This window comes from Cervus elaphus, chromosome 3, assembly GCF_910594005.1.
Source record: "Cervus elaphus chromosome 3, mCerEla1.1, whole genome shotgun sequence".
Classification (NCBI taxonomy): domain Eukaryota; kingdom Metazoa; phylum Chordata; class Mammalia; order Artiodactyla; family Cervidae; genus Cervus; species Cervus elaphus.
The window spans coordinates 45764424-45783892 of NC_057817.1; the positions used below are offsets into that span (position 1 = coordinate 45764424).

General features: G+C 40.6%; 1 protein-coding gene across 7 annotated transcripts in view; it reads left to right on the top strand.

Moving 5' to 3' along the window:
• Positions 1–19469, top strand: part of GRIP1 (glutamate receptor interacting protein 1) — a 735313-nt gene that overhangs the window by 651068 nt on the left and 64776 nt on the right. For all 7 annotated transcript variants that reach the window (XM_043887901.1, XM_043887884.1, XM_043887918.1 and 4 more), the window contains 2 exons: positions 7127–7196; positions 8803–8948. In XM_043887901.1, the coding sequence (XP_043743836.1) occupies positions 7127–7196; positions 8803–8948 (216 nt within the window). The remainder of the gene's footprint in view (positions 1–7126; positions 7197–8802; positions 8949–19469) is intronic.

Below are 19469 nucleotides of genomic sequence, written 5' to 3' on the forward strand. Positions count from 1 at the left end.
TAGCTGCATCTTGAGAAAACTCTTGAGTAGTGGGAAGCCGGCCTCCTTCTTGGGAGACATGCATTCAGACCCTTCACACTTGGCTTAAGGCTCACTCTTCATACCTAATTGACTGAGAAATGAGTCCCTCTGAGTTTGGATGTGGTGAGCAGTTTTAGACTAATTTTCTTAAGTTCCTGATGAGACATTCATAGCACATTACCATCAGGCATTACTTTTATTGATGTTATTGCTGTAATATGGAGTCATTTATAATGGCAAATAAAGCAGAACAGCCTAGCAGAAGGGTGCAGTTTGGAACCCAAAGCAGCATCCTGAAGCTCTGACGCCTCAGCCAATCAGAAACCAGAGCCCATGCCTTTCAACACAGCTCACCTGCCCTTCAGGTCAGAGATCTGTGGTTGTCTCTGCCATGGCTAGTTGTCAGTAAAGACCTTTTGGTATGGATGTTTTCTTTTGAGGTTTTATTACATAGGAGTTTTATCTGCTTTGTACCAAGCATGGCACTAAATAGTTTATGTGTGTTTTCTCATTTCATCCTGAAACTGGCCTTATAATATCTGTGCCCATTTTACAAAGAGGAAAGTAAGAGTCAGCTGGATGACCTGCCCAAAGACCCAGATCTAATAAAAGGCCAAACAGGGATTTAAACCCTTTCTGTTTGACTTCACTTTGGCTGTGCTGTCAGACTACCACTCATCCCTGTCGCCCTCTGATTGATGAATCTTCCTGGATCCTAAATCACAAAAGCAAAAGACAGCATTTGGGGAGCACAGTTAATTTGTCAGCTTTCCTTTTTAGTTGACTGGACTGTTTGTGGGAGCAAAAGCTTGCTTTATTTTTTGTAAAATCATAAAGCAGCCTTTCTCACAAGCACAATAAATCTTGTCATTTTTGCCTTAAATCGCAACTGTATTTAGAAGAGAAAGTTTCATGTTTTTCTGGCCAATTTTGCTAAAAACTCTCCTCACTGCTCCATCTCAAATCAAATAACTAGTTTTACTTGTTATATATATTTTAATGTATGTATATATATATATATATATATATGATTATAATGAAAGTAAAACTGAATGATTGTGTGAGTATGTGTGTGTGTGATTACATCTCCAAGGTAGTTTGAACAGTTTATCAGGCCCTTTGAGCAAAGTCCTTTGACTAGCAGAGTACGTTCCATGAATGACTAGACATTGTAGAATGCTCTTGGAATGATTCACATTTAATTAGCTTCAGACTTCCAGAGATTTCACCTATCTTCAGATACAGAAAAAGTATTTTAAACAAAAGATAGGAACTATCATTTTCTACCTCTTCCAACAACTGTTTGAGAAGAAAAGAAGCCACGTTCACTGTAAGAGATAGTTTCTGACAGTGACAGACAACCAGTGATTTTAAAACTTGAGGAGTCGAAAGATGAGAGCTTGCCCGCATGCATTTAGCTGTGTTCCTACACCGTATCTCCATTTTAAAATGGCACTATAAGCTTTTTCAAGAGGCAAAAACCCATAAGGAGAAGAGGAAAGGAAAAATAGATAACAACAACCAAATTTGGAAGTGGCCAAGAAGATGGAAAAAGATTAAAAAAGCAGAAAGAAAAGCTGACAATGAACTTGATTTGTGTTCTGAACTCCCCACAAGTCTGAGTGGTGGAATCAGGAACTTCTGGAAGTGAGAGTGATGGGACAGCTAAGAAGACAAGGGGACTGACTGAACCTCTGTTAAGAATCAGTGAGTCCCAGGACTTCCCTTGTGATCCAGTGGTTAAGATGTCTCCTTCCAGTGCAAGCAGTGCAGGTTGAGTCCCTGGTCAGGGAGTTAAGATTCCGCGTGCCTTGCAGCCAAAAAACCAAAACATAAAGCAGAAACAGTATGGTAACAAATTCAATAAAGACTTTTAAAATGGTCCACATCAAAAAAAAAAAAAAAGAATCTTAAAAAATGAAAAGAATGAATGAGTCCCTTAGATTCCTTCCCCCACTCAGAACCACCAACCATCCCTCCCATTCCTGGCAAGCCCAGTTTTATCCTCTTGAAAATGTGAAAGGGAGGGTCTCTGGATGGGGAGGCATAGCTGAGTGTCCCAGTCCTGCTCTGAAAGCAGAGAGCCAGTGAAGCACTGAATGTGGAGGCTGCTGTTCTTCCCCCTGAAGTTCTAAGAAGCCAGGTAGCCAGGCTTAATCCCTTCTGAGCAGAAGGAAGAATCAAGGCCATCTGACCCAAAGAAACAACCTGGCCAGAACTCTAGAGTGACTACCGTTACCCCAGGAGCCCCACTTTGGAGCACCAAGCTTTCAAATAGCTACTTTGCAGGGCCATCTGGAATGTGAACAGACAGCTAAGAAAAACACAAACACTCGGAAGAAAGAATCTAAGATACAAGACTATCACCAAAAACAAAGAGGAAACACAGAAACAGCACATGCAAGAAGAAGAAAACTTTAAAAAAGAAAACAAAAAAAACACTCATTAACATCATCTGTATCCATGGATACATGGGGGGCACTGAATACTGTTGATCTGTAGCCACTAGACAGGGAACAGACAGCTCTTGAAAAGTAAGAATATGGCAGAAATAAAAAAGTTCAACAGAAATGTTGGATAATAATGTTGAAGATTTCTAGAAATTAGGACAAAACAACAAATAATGAAGAATCTAGAAGAGACAGGAAAATTATACAAGATGAGCCCAAATAACACAATATCCAAATAATGGGCATTACAAAACGAAAGAGGAGACAAAAGTATAAGGATATACTTTCAGAGACTACCCTGGCGGTCCTGTGGTTCAGACTCTGCACTTCCACTGTAGGGAGTGTAGGTTTGATCCCTGGTTAGGGAGCTAAGATCCCATATACCTAGTGATGTGGCCCAAAATTGAAGGAAAAAAGAAATATTATCATAAGTTTTCTAGAATTGAAGGATATAAGTTTCCAAAAGGATGGATGAAAACAGACCCACACCAGGCATGTCATCATGAGATTTGAAAACACTGGGAGAAAAAGACAATCCTACAAGCTTCCAGGGTGGGGGACAGGGGATGTTTTCACACAATGTATCAAATACAATAAATAAAGAGATGGGAATACCAGACCACCTTACCTACCTCCTGGGAAACCTGTATGCAGGTCAAGAAGCAACGGTTAGAACTGAACATGGAACAATGGACTGGTTCCAAGTTGGGAAAGGAGTACGTCAAAGCTGTATATTGTCACCCTGATTATTTAACTTATATGCAGAGTACATCATGAGAAATGCCAGGCTGGATGAAGCACAAGCTGGAATCAAGATTGTGGGGAGAAATATCAGTAACCTCAGATAGGCAGATGATACCACACTCACAGCAGAAAGCAAAGAGGAACTAAAGAGCCTCTTCTTGATGAAAGTGAAAGAGGAGAGTGAAAAGGCTGGCGTAAAACTCAGCATTCAAAAGACGCAGATCATAGCAGCCAATCCCATCACTTCATGGCAAATAGACATGAAAACAGTGACAGACTTTATTTTCTTGGGCTCCAAAAGCACTCTGGATGGTGACTGCAGCCATGAAATTAAAAGACGCTTGCACCTTGGAAGAAAAGCAATAACAAACCTAGACAATGTATTAAAAAGCAGAGACATTTCTTTGCCTACAAAGGTCCATATAGTCAAAACTATGGTTTTTCCAGTAATTATGTACATGAGAGCTGGACAATAAAAAAGGTTTGGGCAAACTCTGGGAGGTAGATAGTGAAGGACAGGAAACCCTGGTGCTCAGCCTTTTTTATTGTCCAGCCTGGCGCGCTTCAGTCCACGGGTTACAGAGAGTCGGACACAATGGAGCAACTGAACAACAACAATTAAAGTGACATCAGGCCCCTCAACCCATAGCAGTTCTGGAATCTAGAAACCAATGGAAGAGTGCCTTCAAAGTTCTGAAGAAAAGGAATTTCTAGCCTAGAATTTACCATCTAGCAAATTTGAAAGTAAAACAAAGACAACTATGAAGGATTCAAAATACTCTCCTCCCGTGCACTCTTCCTCAGGAAGCTAGTAGAGAACGTGTTGTTGTTGTTTAGTCTCTAAGCCGTGTCTGACTGTTCTGTGAGCCCGTGAACTGTAGCTCTCTGGGCTCCTCTGTGTACCAATCACCAAAAGAGTAAAGCCAGGAGGAGGGAGAATTGGATTCGGGAGGCAAGGACTTCAAGGATGCAAGAGGGAAGAGTTAAAAGATAAAATGAGGCACATTAAAAATTTTAAGGGTCTATTTGAGCAAAAGAACTTGATTAAAAAAAAAAACTTGATTCATATCTTACAGTGTCAAACCAGAAGTAGTTAGGAACGCTCTCCCAGCAGGAGTCCGGAGATAGACATATACAGGAGATTGGAGGCCAAGAAAGGGAATGATTTGATTGGCTATAAATCCTAGTTGGCTGCTTGTGACTGGTTGTCCTTAGTATTTTGATTCATAACCTTGTAAAAGCTTAGATTTTGGTTGGCTTCCATGGGCCAAGAAAGAGATGAGATTGTTGGATGGCATCACTAACTCAATGGACATGAGTTTGAACAAGCTCTGGGAGTTGGTGATGGACAGGGAAGCTTGGCATGGTGCAGTCCATGGGATCACAAAGAGTCGGACACGACTGAGGGACTGAACTGAACTGATATGATATCACTTTATGTGCCATGCTAAGTCGCTTTGGTCGTGTCCAACTCTGTGTGACCCCATGGACTGTAGCCTGCCAGGCTCTTCTGTCCATGGGATTCTCCAGGCAAGAATACTGGAATTGATTGCCATTCCCTTCTCCAGGGAAACTTCCCGACCCAGGGATCAAACCAGCATGTCTTAAGCCTAACCCGCTTTGGCAGGCAGGTTCTTTAACACTAGTGCCACCTGGAAAGCCCAATATCACTTTATATATAGAATCTAAAATATGATACAAATGAGCCTATTATGAAATAGAAACAGACTCATAGACATAGAGAACAGACTGGTGGTTGCCACGTGGGGAGAAGGCTGGGGAGGGGATGGAATGGGAGGCTGGGGTTAGCAGATGTAAGCTTTCATATACAGGATGAATAAACTAGGTCCTACTGTATAGCCCGGGGAACAATAGTCAACATCCTGTGATAAGCCATTATGGAAAAGAATATTAAGAAAAAAATGTGCATATATGTATAACTGAATCACTTTGCTCTATAGCAGAAATTAACACAACATTGTAAACCAACTATACTTCAATAAAATTTTTTAAAAAGAAAAAACATGGTGCTAGGGTGTGCAAACCACGCCTGGGCCCTCAAAGCCCCAAACCCACGGCCACCTTTACGCGTGCATAGTAAGCGCGGTGGTGACGGTGTCAGGAGCTCATATAGATTTGGACCCACTTCTGGGTTCAGTGTCATCACTCCAGGGGGCATCCACCCTGATGAACCTTTCAAACCTCAAGTTGGAACTTGATTAAAGGAGAAACAGAAGAATGTAGTAAACATGAAATGGCCGCCATACATGTCTGTAGACCATGAAGTTTCAAACCAAGTCTCTGCAAAGCTGTGTGGGTTTGTCCAGGGGTCAGTGTTATTTTCCTCTGTTAGAAGGATGACAGAGATGAGTTTGAGGTATTTTGTTGCCTATATTATTGTTTTGTTTTAGCCCATTTCAATGGACCATGAATTTTTTTAAAAAACCAAAGGAAATATCAAGTGCTCTTTGATGGTCACTAAAGCTTGGGAAAATACTGTATAAATTCACTAGCAGATGGTAGGAAAGCTGTATTTACTGGTCAAAGTTTTTGTTTTTGTGCTCTATGCCCAGAACAATTTGCTGTTCTGAAATATAACACGAGTAAAACTGCTGAGTGTTTATATTTCTCTGGTGAAATCACAGCAAATCGTTGAGTAGAGGTTTAAATCATGAATTAATTATAGTGAACAGAATGTTTTGCATTCTTTGCTAGAAGCTAAGAATAATGATTGGATGAAGTCCCATTAACATTTACTGTGGACTAACTCAGTGGGTAAGGTATTGGTATATGTGTTTGCTTTTTCTTTCAATGATGTGTTGAGATATTAAACCATCTGTTCTTGTGCATAAACGTTTTCCTGGGATTCAGATGGGATTATGGGATATGATATGGTTCTACGATTATTATGGGGTGATCAGACTGTTTATAATAAAATCTTACCTTAGGGGCCTTTTAATGATCCTTAAAAGGAAATCACTCCAGGCTTCAATGTTGGCAAAACCTCTCCTCTTGGAGGCATACTGTTGTTTACAAATGTTGGTATGGTTCATTTTAATCATCGAATTCCTAAATTAAATGTAAATTTTCTAGGTCAAGATGATACTTTTGTTCTTACATGTACTATAATTCATTTTGAGGATTAATTCTAAGACTAATTCCTAATTTTCATTATTTCATTATCACCAAATGGAAATATTCATAAGAAAAGTTATAAGCCCATAACTGACCCCTGTGCAGAATAATAGTTTTAAACTCAATAAGTTACATGTACATGTTTAGAATATGAATGTATATAAAAATATATAGCATCAGTCACATTTCTGAACATTTTCAGAGCACTCTAGGTATGAATTTGTGAGCAAAATTTTAGGGTTTACAGTCTATCTAGCAGATTTCCTTCTGGGGACAAAAAATTTACATCAGTGATTCTCACCCACTTTCCACACAATACGTTTGAGTAATATGACAGGGTCCCATAAAAGAGTGGCATCTCCTCACTGGTAAGGAGTGAAAGAGGGGGTGGGAGAAGGGATTACATGTAAGTATCACCAAGGGGAGCCCCTAATTGCTTTTAACACTGTTCTGTTGGACTCTTCGCCCTTCACTTCACTCTGCTGAGAATCACAGATTGAAACAGATTTAATCCTGATGGACAGCTTTTCACTTGCTTTCTCCAGTTGCAAATTTAAAATAACTTTGCTTGCATTTTCAAGTTTCTAAGTACTTTAACACAAACATATTTTTATGTCTAGAAGGGATAATGTGCACATTTTTAAATTCATTTACTGATTCTCTTTTCTTTGCATACAAATTGAGCTTGCACTAACAGTTGTTATAAAATGAGACTTGTATAGTACTGGGCGAATCCTGAATATAAAGGTGTGACTATTCTATCCTCATTATTACAGCTCCATCCAGTAGAAAACCAGGAGACCCCCTGGTTATATCAGATATCAAGAAAGGCAGCGTGGCACACAGGTAAGAAAGATGGATTTACTGGTTCGTCCCAAGGATTTCTTAATTACAGCAGAAATGACCTTCCACACACGAGAGAACCTTGTTAATGGGCCATGGTATTCTCAGTATTTTCCAGGCAGCCACAATTAATTGATCATATTTGACATCCCTGTCAATGGCATGTAGAGCTTTTCCTCAATGTCACTTTATTTTTGCACCTAGTGCAGAAACCATCACCTAAAGATGCTTTTTAGGGTCTTTCATGAGTCCAACATAGCCTTTCCTTCACTGATCATCTTCCACCCTTCACTTTTCCAGCTAAAAAACTGAAAGTGGCCCCAGTTATGAGATTCACCTCACATGCAAGTAATAGATTTGGGAAGAGTTTTACTAGATGCTGGAACATCCTCCCTAGTCAAGCCAACATCCTCCCTTGAGCCTCAAACAATGTGTATGTTTCCTATTTGGTCCATTGGCCTTGAAAATCAAGGACTCCTAAACTTTCAGTTTCACAGATCAAAATATTTTTAATTGATTAGGAATACTGATGTAAGACTATTAACTTTCTTTTTGTTTTTCAGTTAAGGATTTTACAAATCTCATCTATTGTTACAGTCGTTTCATTAGAGGAACATTTTGATACTCAAAACGTAGGAAGGGCATTAGTTTAGGTGTTTAGGTGTAGGTTCAGACACTGTGATGAGGAAACTCATAAATAGTTAGTTTCTCGTACAGTAGTTGGCAGACAGGCAGGCAGCACAGGGCTGGAGAAGCACGTCTGCCAGTCCTTCCAACTTGCTCTGGTTGGTGTGATTTTCCAACCCTAGACGGGAGGAGGGGTGGTGCCCAGAGAGTCTGGCATGTGCATCTTTAGGGGACGACCCAGAAGAAGGAAAGGGAGAATGGAGACTAGGAAGCAGCTAGCAATCAGAATCATAGATATAATGCATAAAGGATGGTCCTTACCAAAACATAACCTTCCTTACAAATATGTGTGCATATACATATAGAAGCACCTATAAGCAAATATACATTCTCACTGTTTTTCTCATCTCATGATAGACCTTAAAAACTTCCAAGGCCTGCCGCAGTCCATATGAGACCCTCAGTGGTCATTTTCCAGTTCACCGTTTCTCCCCACTGCAGCCACAGTGAGTCCCCTGGTGCAGGTGGAAATGCAGAGACACCAAAACTCAGACCTCCCCTAAGTCCATTCCACCTGACTCCCCTCACTCCCTCCACCCTCGCCTATGTCTGGACTGCCGAGGACCAAAGTTGGTGCAACAACGCAAAGAATCATAAGGACCCCTTAGCCGTGTAAACCCAGGCTCATTACACACCTTCCTGGGAACCTCGGAATTCCTGAATGACACTTAAATGGTTGTCCTGATCGAATGAAAGAAAGCCTAATAAAAATGTTTCTTAATAATCTGCAATTGAATGTCACAGCAGCCATCCAAAATAAGACTGGAGAAAGGGGATATGTCAATAAAATGCAATTTTTCAAAGTTGAAGAATCGTATTTCCCCTAAAGACTACCATAATGCTACTTTATGCAGAATGCCTTTTAAATAACCTGGTTAAGTGTTCATCATTAAGCATGCATTTGCTATGCCTTTACTAACAGAACGGGAACCTTGGAACTTGGGGATAAGTTACTAGCCATAGATAACATCCGGCTGGACAACTGTTCCATGGAAGATGCAGTTCAGATCCTCCAGCAGTGTGAAGACCTGGTGAAGCTCAAAATCCGCAAAGATGAAGATAATTCAGGTATTGATCATCTCCGCAGTTAAGACTGATTTCTCTAACTGCCCATCTGTCACCAAAGATATTAGATCTTGGTGTTTTACATACAACAGCTGCCTGCTGACATTGCAGCAGTGTTTTCTGTAGTTAAGAGGGTCTTTAAATTGAGCGTTAAGAGTGTAGTTTGAATTTTAAATAATAGGGTTTTTTAATGATATAATTAAGATATTTACATTATATAAATGTTACAGCTGTATTAAAATAATTTTTAAAGATAAGAAGTAAATCATCACCCAATACCACCCTGATGGAATAGAAGTAGTCATTTTCTAGTTGATGTTATATTACATAATAACAACTGCAGTGCATGTTCTATTTTTTATGTGGCTATATATACATGGTACCACTTTACAAATCCTTAACAGCTATTATTTTAATTTACTGCCCATAATTTATTTACCTTTCTTTTCTTCTCACTTAGATTGCTCCCATTTGTTTCATTACTGTAGGTGGCACAATCATGGATATTTTTATGTGTAGATATCTTTATTCAACTTCTCTTCTTTTGAATTATTTCTTTAGGACATATTCCTAAATAGTAGGATGGCTGAGTCAAAATAAAAAGGGAATTTTTATGATTCCTGATAAGTCTTGTACCATGTTGCTTTCTTAAAGGGCTATATCCATTTTTAGTGCTTCCAGTAATGTGTGAATACAGGGGTGCAGTGCGTCTCAAACTTGAGAAGGCCTCAGATCACCTGAAGACCTTGTTAAAACACAGTCCGTGAGCGCTAACCCCAGGTGGGGACTGAGACTATCATTTCTAGCAAACTTCATTTTGCTGCTGCTGTGGCCAAGACTCAATAATCTGAGTAGCCCCCTGCGGATGCCCTTTTATCTGATTTGGATAAGAACCCAAGCTAATCAAAAACAAGAGTCAACTAACATGGGGATTTCTAAAATGTGACATATATCTATAACATAAACATTTAATTTAAAAATTTACCCATCTTATGGGTGAAGCCAACACTTTTCTGCTGACTATAGTTACAAATCTTTCGACTTCTTTGCCTAAGTCATACCCGTAATATACAGTTTAAGATTTCTAGGTTTGGGGGGTTTTTTGTGTTGTTTTGCTTTAATACAGTGAGAATTTAAAGAACTTAAAGCAATCTGAATGCTTACTCCAACTAGATTTTTATCTCCCTAATGTTTTCAAGTTTTCCCTCTATTTAATTATTAGTTGATTTTTGCCTATTAATCCCCTTTATTGAATCTTTCCAAAGCATTTGACTTCTTCATAGTTCCAGTATACTCATATTTCATAGGTTATATAAGATTCATCAAATTATACAGTTAAAATAACAAGTGAAACTGGCAGAAACAGACTTGGGAATAAACCTAATTGACTCTAAATGTTAAGCTTTTGACTCATTTGGTAGCAGAAACAGAGGTACATGGGGTGCTATTGATACAAAGGGAAACATTATTCTGAAGCGTTCAATGGCCTTGGTTGGTATATTTTACAAAGAGGATGGAAAGTCACAATGAATCCAGTAAATTGGTTAAAGGGAGAAGGGTTAAGAGAGTTTCTACTGAATAATTTCATCCCAACCAATAATGAGCAGTTGTCAATGTTCTGCAATCTCTTGGAATCTAATCCTCTGGATCCAGAGTTCACGGTCACATCAGGCCATGTGTTTGTGATTACTATTCAGAGCCAAAACAAGTTGGTAATTACACCCCCTCAGTACCACTGGTCAGGATAATTATATCCAAATATATTTTATAATGAACCTTTAAAAATATGCACAGATTTCTTCTAGTTATTTCACAAGCAACTGACTTTCCTCACCAACATTTGCATTTCTCTCCTAACAAGCGTACCTCAGTGGTACTTTTGGGGGAGGATTTGTTTTAAAAGAAGGATAAAGCCTCCAGTGTCAGGCTGGGTTCTGTCCTAGTGAAGAGGCAAAGCCCTGTAGAGAAACCCATTTTGCATGATTTGCGAAGTTAAGCAGATCTTAGCTACCTTCCTTGCAGAGAGCAGAAGCCAAGCCAGAGATGAATATGTATGATGTTTGTGGCTGGCAGTGCTCCCAGTTCCAAAGCCAGGCAATGCAGACACACACTGAGAAGTTTCAGAAACAGCTGAGCACCTGGAGAGCCACATCTTACTCCAGTTGCTTCTTTCCTTTGGCTCATTTCTCCCCCTTCTAGTCCTTTCCCCCTGCAATCCTTATGCCTAATACTATGGTAAGGATCATGCTTGTTAGGTACTTTTTTAAAATTTATAAGTGGTTTCAGTTTTTTAAATCTTAAAATCTTCCATTGAAAACCATTCACCTAAAAAAGAAAAAAAGAAAACCATTCACCTAACCAAAATAAGACTGTAAATATAGGTATTAAGAGATATTTACCCAAACCAGATTTTCTCAAGTCAGCATACTGAAACCTATACTCAGACACATTTTTATAACAGACCACTAACTGAACATTATCATCTGATCATTGATTTGGAAGAATTTGAGTGTTTCCATGTCCTTTTCCACCAAGAGAATACAAGTATAATTTGAGTAACCAGTTCTTTTTTATTCAGAGCAAAACAAGGAGGGGATTATTCAATGCAAAATTTGGACATCGACTAGTTCAAGGCCGACTACATAGTCATAAAGAGCACACACTTTTAAATCAGACCTTTGTTTAAAGTTCAGTTCTACTACATTTGAGCTGCATGAGTCTGGGCAAGTTACTTAACCTGCCTGAGATTCGGTTGTACTTTCAGTAATATGTGCAAAAAACACCCACCTGGGGTGTTGCTGTGGCTTGTTGAGAGATTTACTGGCACAGTCAGTATCCAATAACTTGGGACTATTTTATTATTATTATTATATTCTGAAATGCTTTTCCCCACATTAGTTCTGATCCTAGGTCAAGATATAAATGAGTGGAAAATAAGCACTATTCATGACAATAGTCACTGATTTTGAAAGTTTGACACTGTGCTTAATCTGAAATTAAGCTGGTGATTTAAAATTGAAGGCAGGAGGAGAAGGGGACAGCAGAGGATGAGATGGTTGGATGGCATCACTGACTCGATGGACATGAGTTTGAGCAAGCTCCGGGAGCTGCTAATAGACAGGGAAGCCTGACACGCTCCAGTCTGTGGGGTCACAGAGTCGGACACAACTGAGTGACCGAACTGAACTGACACTGCTTAATCTGAAATTAAGCTGGTGATTTAAATTGTCTCAATATTTGTCTCAACCCTTTGTCTCAATATTTGAATTGTAATCAGAATGGTAATAGGCAGAATATATACTCTCTAAAATATTACTTACACGAATATTGGACTTTCTATACCAGTAGACTTCAGGAGTCTTCCAGTTCTCTTTTTCTTTGTTTATTTCTCTTATTTTGTTTGGTTGAGCAGGATCTTCATTGATGCACGTGGGCTTTCTCTAGCTACAGTGATCGGGGGCTACTCTTGGCCGTGGTACCCAAGCCTCTCACGGTAGTGGCTTCTCTTGTTGCAGAGCACAGGCTTGAGGGGCATGGACTTCAGTAGCTGTGCCTCAGGGGCTCAGTAGTTGTGGCTCTCGGGGGCCCTAGAGCTCAAGGGTTCCAATAGCTGTGGTATACGGGCTTAAGTTGCCCACAACATGCGAAATCTTTCCAGACCAGGGATCGAACTCATTCCCCCTGCATTGGCAGGCAGATTTCTATCCACTGTACACCAAGGAAACTCCCAGTTCTTTCCTTAACTGTCTGCTTCTCTCCATCCTTGGTTCTGTCATCAGTTACAGAAAATTTATCATCGTGCTTGATATCACTTGGTTTCCTAAACTAGTAATTCTGTAGTTGAGTTTAACAGATGTTGCTTCAAAATGTACGTGTGTCTTCCAGCTGCACCAGTTTCATTGCTCTGTCTTGCAGTTTACCCAGGGAGATGGCAGAACTATTTTCAAACATTGTTAAACTGTTCATTTCTCATTCAGTAATGCCACTGGCATTTACCTAGTGTCTGTAAGGTACTCGGGACTGGCAGTCCTTAGATTAAAAAGGACACAATCTCTGCCCTTAAATCAGTTACCACCTTATAGAGAAACAGAAGAAAATAATTAGCAGTATGATGAATGTTCTAGGTGTACAAAATGTTAAGAGAATATGAAGGCACCCATTTGAGACTGGGGAACTCAAGTAACTGCTTCTAGCAATCCTGATCTCGAAGGTATTTGGGAGGTGTTATTAAAAATTAACAAGAGGAAGAGTAGGAACCAAAGGAAGTCAGAGAGCATGGCACATCTTAGTAGCACATACACCTGAAGCAGAAAGTTTGTGCAAGAACTCAGTAGTAGGTGAGTAGACAGATACACTGAAGCCAGATCATTATGGTCCTTTAGAGTACATCATGAGAAACGCTGGGCTGGAAGAAGCACAAGCTGGAATCAAGATTGCTGGGAGAAATATCAATAACCGCAGATATGCAGATGACACCACCCTTATAGCAGAAAGTGAAGAACTAAAGAGCCTCTTGATGAAAGTGAAAGAGGAGAGTGAAAAGGCTGGCTTAAAGCTCAACATTCAGAAATCATGGCATCTGGTTCCATCACCTCATGGGAAATAGATGGGGAGACAGTGGAAACAGTGTCAGACTTTATTTTTTTGGGCTCCAAAATCACTGCGGATGGTGACTACAGCCATGAAATTAAAAGACGCTTACTCCTTGGAAGGAAAGTTATGACCAACCTAGATAGCATATTAAAAAGCAGAGACATTACTTTGCCAACAAAGGTCCATCTAGTCAAGGCTATGGTTTTTCCAGTGGCCACGTATGGATGTGAGAGTTGGACTGTGAAGAAAACTGAGTGCCGAAAAATTGATGCTTTTGAACTGTGCTGTTGGAGAAGACTCTTGAGAGTCCCTTGGACTGCAAGGAGATGCAACCAGTCCATCCTAAAGGAGATCAGTCCTGGGTGTTCATTGGAAGGACTGATGTTGAAGCTGAAACTCCAATACTTTGGCCACCCCATGCGAAGAGTTGACTCATTGGAAAAGACCCTGATGCTGGGAGGGATTGAGGGCAGGAGGAGAAGGGGACGACAGAGGATGAGATGGCTGGATGGCATCACCGACTCGATGGGCATGAGTTTGGGTAAACTCCGGGAGTTGGTGATGGACAGGGAGGCCTGGCGTGCTGCGATTCATGGGGTCGCAAAGAGTCGGACACGACTGAGCGACTGAACTGAACTGAACCTACAGTTTAAATTTTAAAACAAAAGCAAGATAAAATATTATTCCATTAAACACAATTTTTTTTCATTGGACTACATTTCACCTATTAAGTGTGGAAAATTTAGCATCCAAATTGAGACACTGTAAATATAAAATGGGCTTCCCAGGTGGTGCACTGGTAAAGAGTCCACCTGCCAACACAGGAGTTGTGGATTCAATACCTGGGTCAGGAAGATCCCCTGGAGGAGGAAATGGAAACTCACTCCAGTATTCTTGCCTGGAGACTTCCATACTGAATTTTTCAAGGCTTAGTGCAAAAAATATAGAATATCTCAGTAACAATTTATTTAGATAGATAGATCATATGTTGAAGTAGTACTTTACTACATTGGGTTAATTATTGAGATTAATTTTTTTTAAAAAAAGGGAATTTGAATTTTACCCCAGAAGCCAATGGGGAGCTATTAAAAGACAAAAGAGCAGAGGAATGAGGCCATCATATTTTGTCAGTGACCAGTGGTTGCAATCACTTCCTGAAGTGTTGAAGATGCATTTAAGAGAGTCCGGATTAACTCTGTTTCTAGCCCAGGCTGGGGGAAGCAGTAGAATATAATGACTAAGAACACTAGACTGACTTCACAAGTGACAAGCCGGCGAACTTGCGAAAATTAACTTCTCTAAGTATTAGTGTCCTCATCCATAACATCTGCTGAATGTCTCCTTCACATGACTGTTTTAGGGCTCAAAGGAAGCGATATATTTAAGCACTCAATAATGTATGGCACCTAGTAAGGCCCAATGAATGCTGACTACCAACAGCCATTATTAGAATGTTTTTAAAATTAATTTTAGCTTTATTTTACAATAGCCAAATTTTTTGAAACACTTGTGGTATAGTGGTTCCCCTCCCTATATTCTGTGGCTGCTCTGCCTAGAGAAGCTTTTGCATTTGTCATCTTTCACTCCTACAGGAATATAAATCAAGTAGAGCCGATGGATGGGTGGGCTTCCCAGGTGGTAGAGTGGTAAAGAATCTGCCTGCCAATACAGGAGACACAAGGGATACCTGAGTTCGATCCCTGAGTCAGGAAGATTCCCAGAAATAGGAAATGGCCACCCACTCCTAGAGTGGCAACCTAGAAAATCTTATGGACAGAGGAGCCTGGCAAGATATAGTCAGTGAGGTCACAAAGAGGCAGACACAACTGAGTGATGGAATACACACAGAGCCAGTGGGTGCTTCTCTGGGTCTGAGCATTAAAACAGCGGCTGTTACCTAATCACCAAGACCCCAAAGATGCAATAACCGCCTTGAAAGGAGATCTATTGCTTTGTCTGCATCTAGATCCAAATGTATATGAAGAGGGGAGAGTTTAGAGCTCTGAGAGCAAAACAGTAGAGAATTTGGGGGAAATTGTGGCAAGAAATAGATGGGGGCAAAAATTCAAAAATAAAAAATTAAAAAAAAGAAATAGATGGGGGCTTCCAAAATCCCTCCCAGATAATCTATAAGGGTCTGCTTTCTGTCACTGCCTTTGTGCCCGTCAGACTCATGGCTACTAATGATATCTCTCTCGAGGTAGAGCACCTCACTTCTAATATACAGCATGTTTCTGGAGACCATAAATTCAGTATTTTCCCTTCACCAGCTCTAATCTGCATAGAGAAACATTTCCAGGCTGCAACTTGTCCTATCCGAAGCAAATGACTTTTTCACATTTCCAAATAGAGTCTTATGCAAATATAGCCTTAGTACCAGTTAAATCTGCCTTGAAAAGATTTGGCCTTTCATTTTTCACTTTTTCAGCTCATCAGTGTTAAGCCAGCTAAGTAATTTTCAGCAGCTTTTCCCCCATCAAATCTAGATTGAAATAACAGAATGCCCCGTCATGAGCAACCAAGAATGATCCTGGCTGTGCAAGGAACAGTGGTAGGGGTTATTTTGGCAAGAGGCTGACTGCAGGAAAAAAACTCCTGATAGATTTTTTTTTTTTTTAAATACTCTTCCCTTGTTCCTGCTTTATGTCAAAGCAGTAATGGCTTTCAAAGGGAAGTCAACATCCCGATCACTCAGAGGACTTGCTAAAATACAGGTGACTGGGTCCCACTCTCTCAGAGTTTCAGATTCCTACAGATCTGGGATAAAGCTGAGAATTGGTATTGCTAACAGATTCTCAAATAATGCTGAAATTACTGGTCCCAAAACTATACTTTGAGAAGCACTGTCATGAGACAACCTAATTTGGAGACTTATAAATGGTCACTCACATAAAGAAATTTAGCAGACTCCCCTCATGGTCCAGTGGCTAGGAATATGCCTTGCCATGCAGGGGATGCAGGTTCAATCCCTGGTCGGGGAACTGAGATCCCACGTACCGTGGAGCAGCTAAGCTCACGTCCCCTAACTCGTGAGCCCATGTGCCCTAGAGCTCACAGGCCACAGCTAAGACCAGTCACAGCCAAGTAAATCAAACAAAGAAAGAAATTAAAGTTCTGCTCTTAAACACTCAACAACTCCTTGGAACGTTATTTCGATAAGGACAGGTCACATGACTACACAAGAGTCAGGCTGCTGCTCTTGTTCAGTGGCTACCTCATGTCCGACTTTTTGTGACCTCACGGACGCCAGGTTTCCCTGTCCTGGAACAGTGTTTATTTTTTCATGTGAATATCTAAGTTAACCAGCGCTATTTACGGAAAAGATTGACCTTTTCTCATTGCATTCAGTGGCAACCTTGTCATAATCAGCTGTTTCACAAATGAATCTTTTTCAGATTTCGTCATTTAATTCCATGATTATTGTTGTTGTTCAGTCGCTCAGTCATGTCCAACTCTTTGCAGCACCATGGACTGCAGCATGCCAGGCTTCCCTGTCCATCACCATCTCCTGGAGCTTGCTCAAACTCATGTCCACTGAGTCGGTGATGCCATCCACCCATCTCATCCTCTGTCATCCCCTTCTCCTGCCCTCAATCTTTCCCAGCATTGGGGTCTTTTCTAATGAATCGGCTCTTTGTATCAAGAGACCAAAGGATTGGAGCTTCAGCTTCAGCATCAGTCCTTCCAATGAATATTCAGAGTTGATTTCCTTTAGGATTTGCTGGTTTGATCTCCTTACTATCCAAAGGACTCTCAAGATTCTTCTCAAGCACCAAATTCAAAAGCGGCAATTCTTCAGCACTCAGCCTTCTTTGTGGTCCAGCTCTCCCATCCATAAATGACTACTGGAAAAACCAGTACAGGCAGCTGTAGAGAATATTTTTTAAATGCTTCCTTTTCTCAGGTCTGTCCCCCTCCAAGAAATATAACCATACTCGATGACATGAATTCCACCACTTTTAGTTGAAGTGAACTTCGATTGACCTATATATTTATGCATTCCAAAGTCCCTCTCCCAAATCCAAGACTCCTATTTGGCCACATAAGCAGATGCCATGATGAATTCAAGCTAGATAGTGCTCGTTTTGCTAAACAGACGGCACTCAAGAAGCCTAGGAATAACATTGCAGATAAGTAATGCTGCAATTTTACATCTGTTCCATGGTCCCATTAATTTCCTTAACTAGGGAGCTGAGCAGAACAAACAAGTTGGCTGGCCCCCTTTCACGTCTTTCATTAATAGTGGTAAACCTTCTGTTGTGATATAGAAGCTGTTTATAATATCATTAACATCTGTTTAGGCTCACTTTGCAAATTCCTGGTGATCCACATCCTTCCTTCTCAGAAAGTTTCTGTTCTGGTTCAACACTCCAGTTGCTCCTTTCTTAGCTGGAACAGCCTCAAGGAGAGAGTACCTTGGAGGGCTTCCACCTCCAAAATGGTCTGAGGAGAAATGGCAGTTATCACCCTCTGCGCAAGCTGCAGGGCTCTGCAGCCGCCAGTTGGGCTGCTGCCCGAGAAGGCAGATGGGTTTGGAAGTGCAGCCTGCAGCTGACTCCAGCAGCGCAGGCTTTATTCTCCCTCTTTGAATGAGCTTCATTGGGTCTGCATCACCTTGGAGAAGGAAACTAGACCTTGGAGCAGCCAGAAAAGTGACTCACAGGGCTAGGAACCTGTAACTGCCTGCTAGCAGGTATTTGTCCTTTTGCTCATTTGTTCAGGCACTTACTGGAGTCTCTGTGATGCTCAGCATAGTTCTAGGCTCTGAGCACGTGAAAATGAAAAATACTTTACACATGCTATGTATATGTCAATGCTAATCTCCCAGTTCATCCCATCCTTCCTTCCCCTACTGTGTCCACATGTGTGTTCTCTACATCTGCGTCTTTATTCCTGTCCTTCTAGTGGGTTCATCTGTAGTATTTCTCTAGATTCAGCATGCATATGTTAACATATGATGCTTGTTCTTCTCTTTCAGCTTTCCTTCATTCTGTATGACAGACTCTGGGTCCATCCACGTCTCTACAAATGACCCAGTTTCTTTCCTTTTTGTGGCTAAGTAATATTCCATCACATATATGCACCACATCGTCTTTATCTGTTCGTCTGTCAGGGGACATTTAGGTTGCTTCCATGTCCTTGCTATTACCTACTGTGTGTAAAATAGACAGCTAGCGGGAACCTGCTGCATACCACAGATAGCTCAGCTCAGTGCTCTGTGATCACCGAGATGGGTGGGAAGGTGAGGGTGGGAGGGGAGCACGAGAGAGAGGGGCTGTGTGTATACAAATAGCTGATTCACTTCCTTGTACAGCAGAAACCAACACAACATTGGAAAACATTATATTCCAATAGAAAAAACATGAATTTTCAAGGTGATCCTATCCTGATGAAGGAGACATGTAGAGAGAGAATTAAAACATAGAGCAGAAAGCATATGCCAGACCATGAATTCCCAGTGGGGGCAGAAACTGGTTCCCAGGAAGAAAGGAAAAGAATCTAAACCAAAAAGATATATACGTATGGATAACTGAATCACTTTGCTATACACCTGAAGCTAATATAATATTGTAAATGAGCTATACTCAATTTTTTTTAAAAGTGTTTTTCAGGGAACAAAGAATCTTAAATATTACATTACAATGGTGCGTGACCCTCCAAAGCTCAACCTGACCGAACCTTCTTCCTTCCTGTTTAATTTCTCTAATTAGGAAGAATTTAAATTCAGTTTTTCTCCTCAGTGGGAAGAGAGGAGACAAAAAATTTTTATAAAGAAGTATGGGAACACTGCAAGAATACATAAGAGCTGTAGGATCTCATGGAAAAGGTCTCTAGTCTCATCTAAGGAGCCTGGAAGGTTTGCAGAAAGATAAGACAGCTAAGCCATGTTCTAAAGTGAGGGTAGACAGCTATTAAAAGGAATGGAATAAT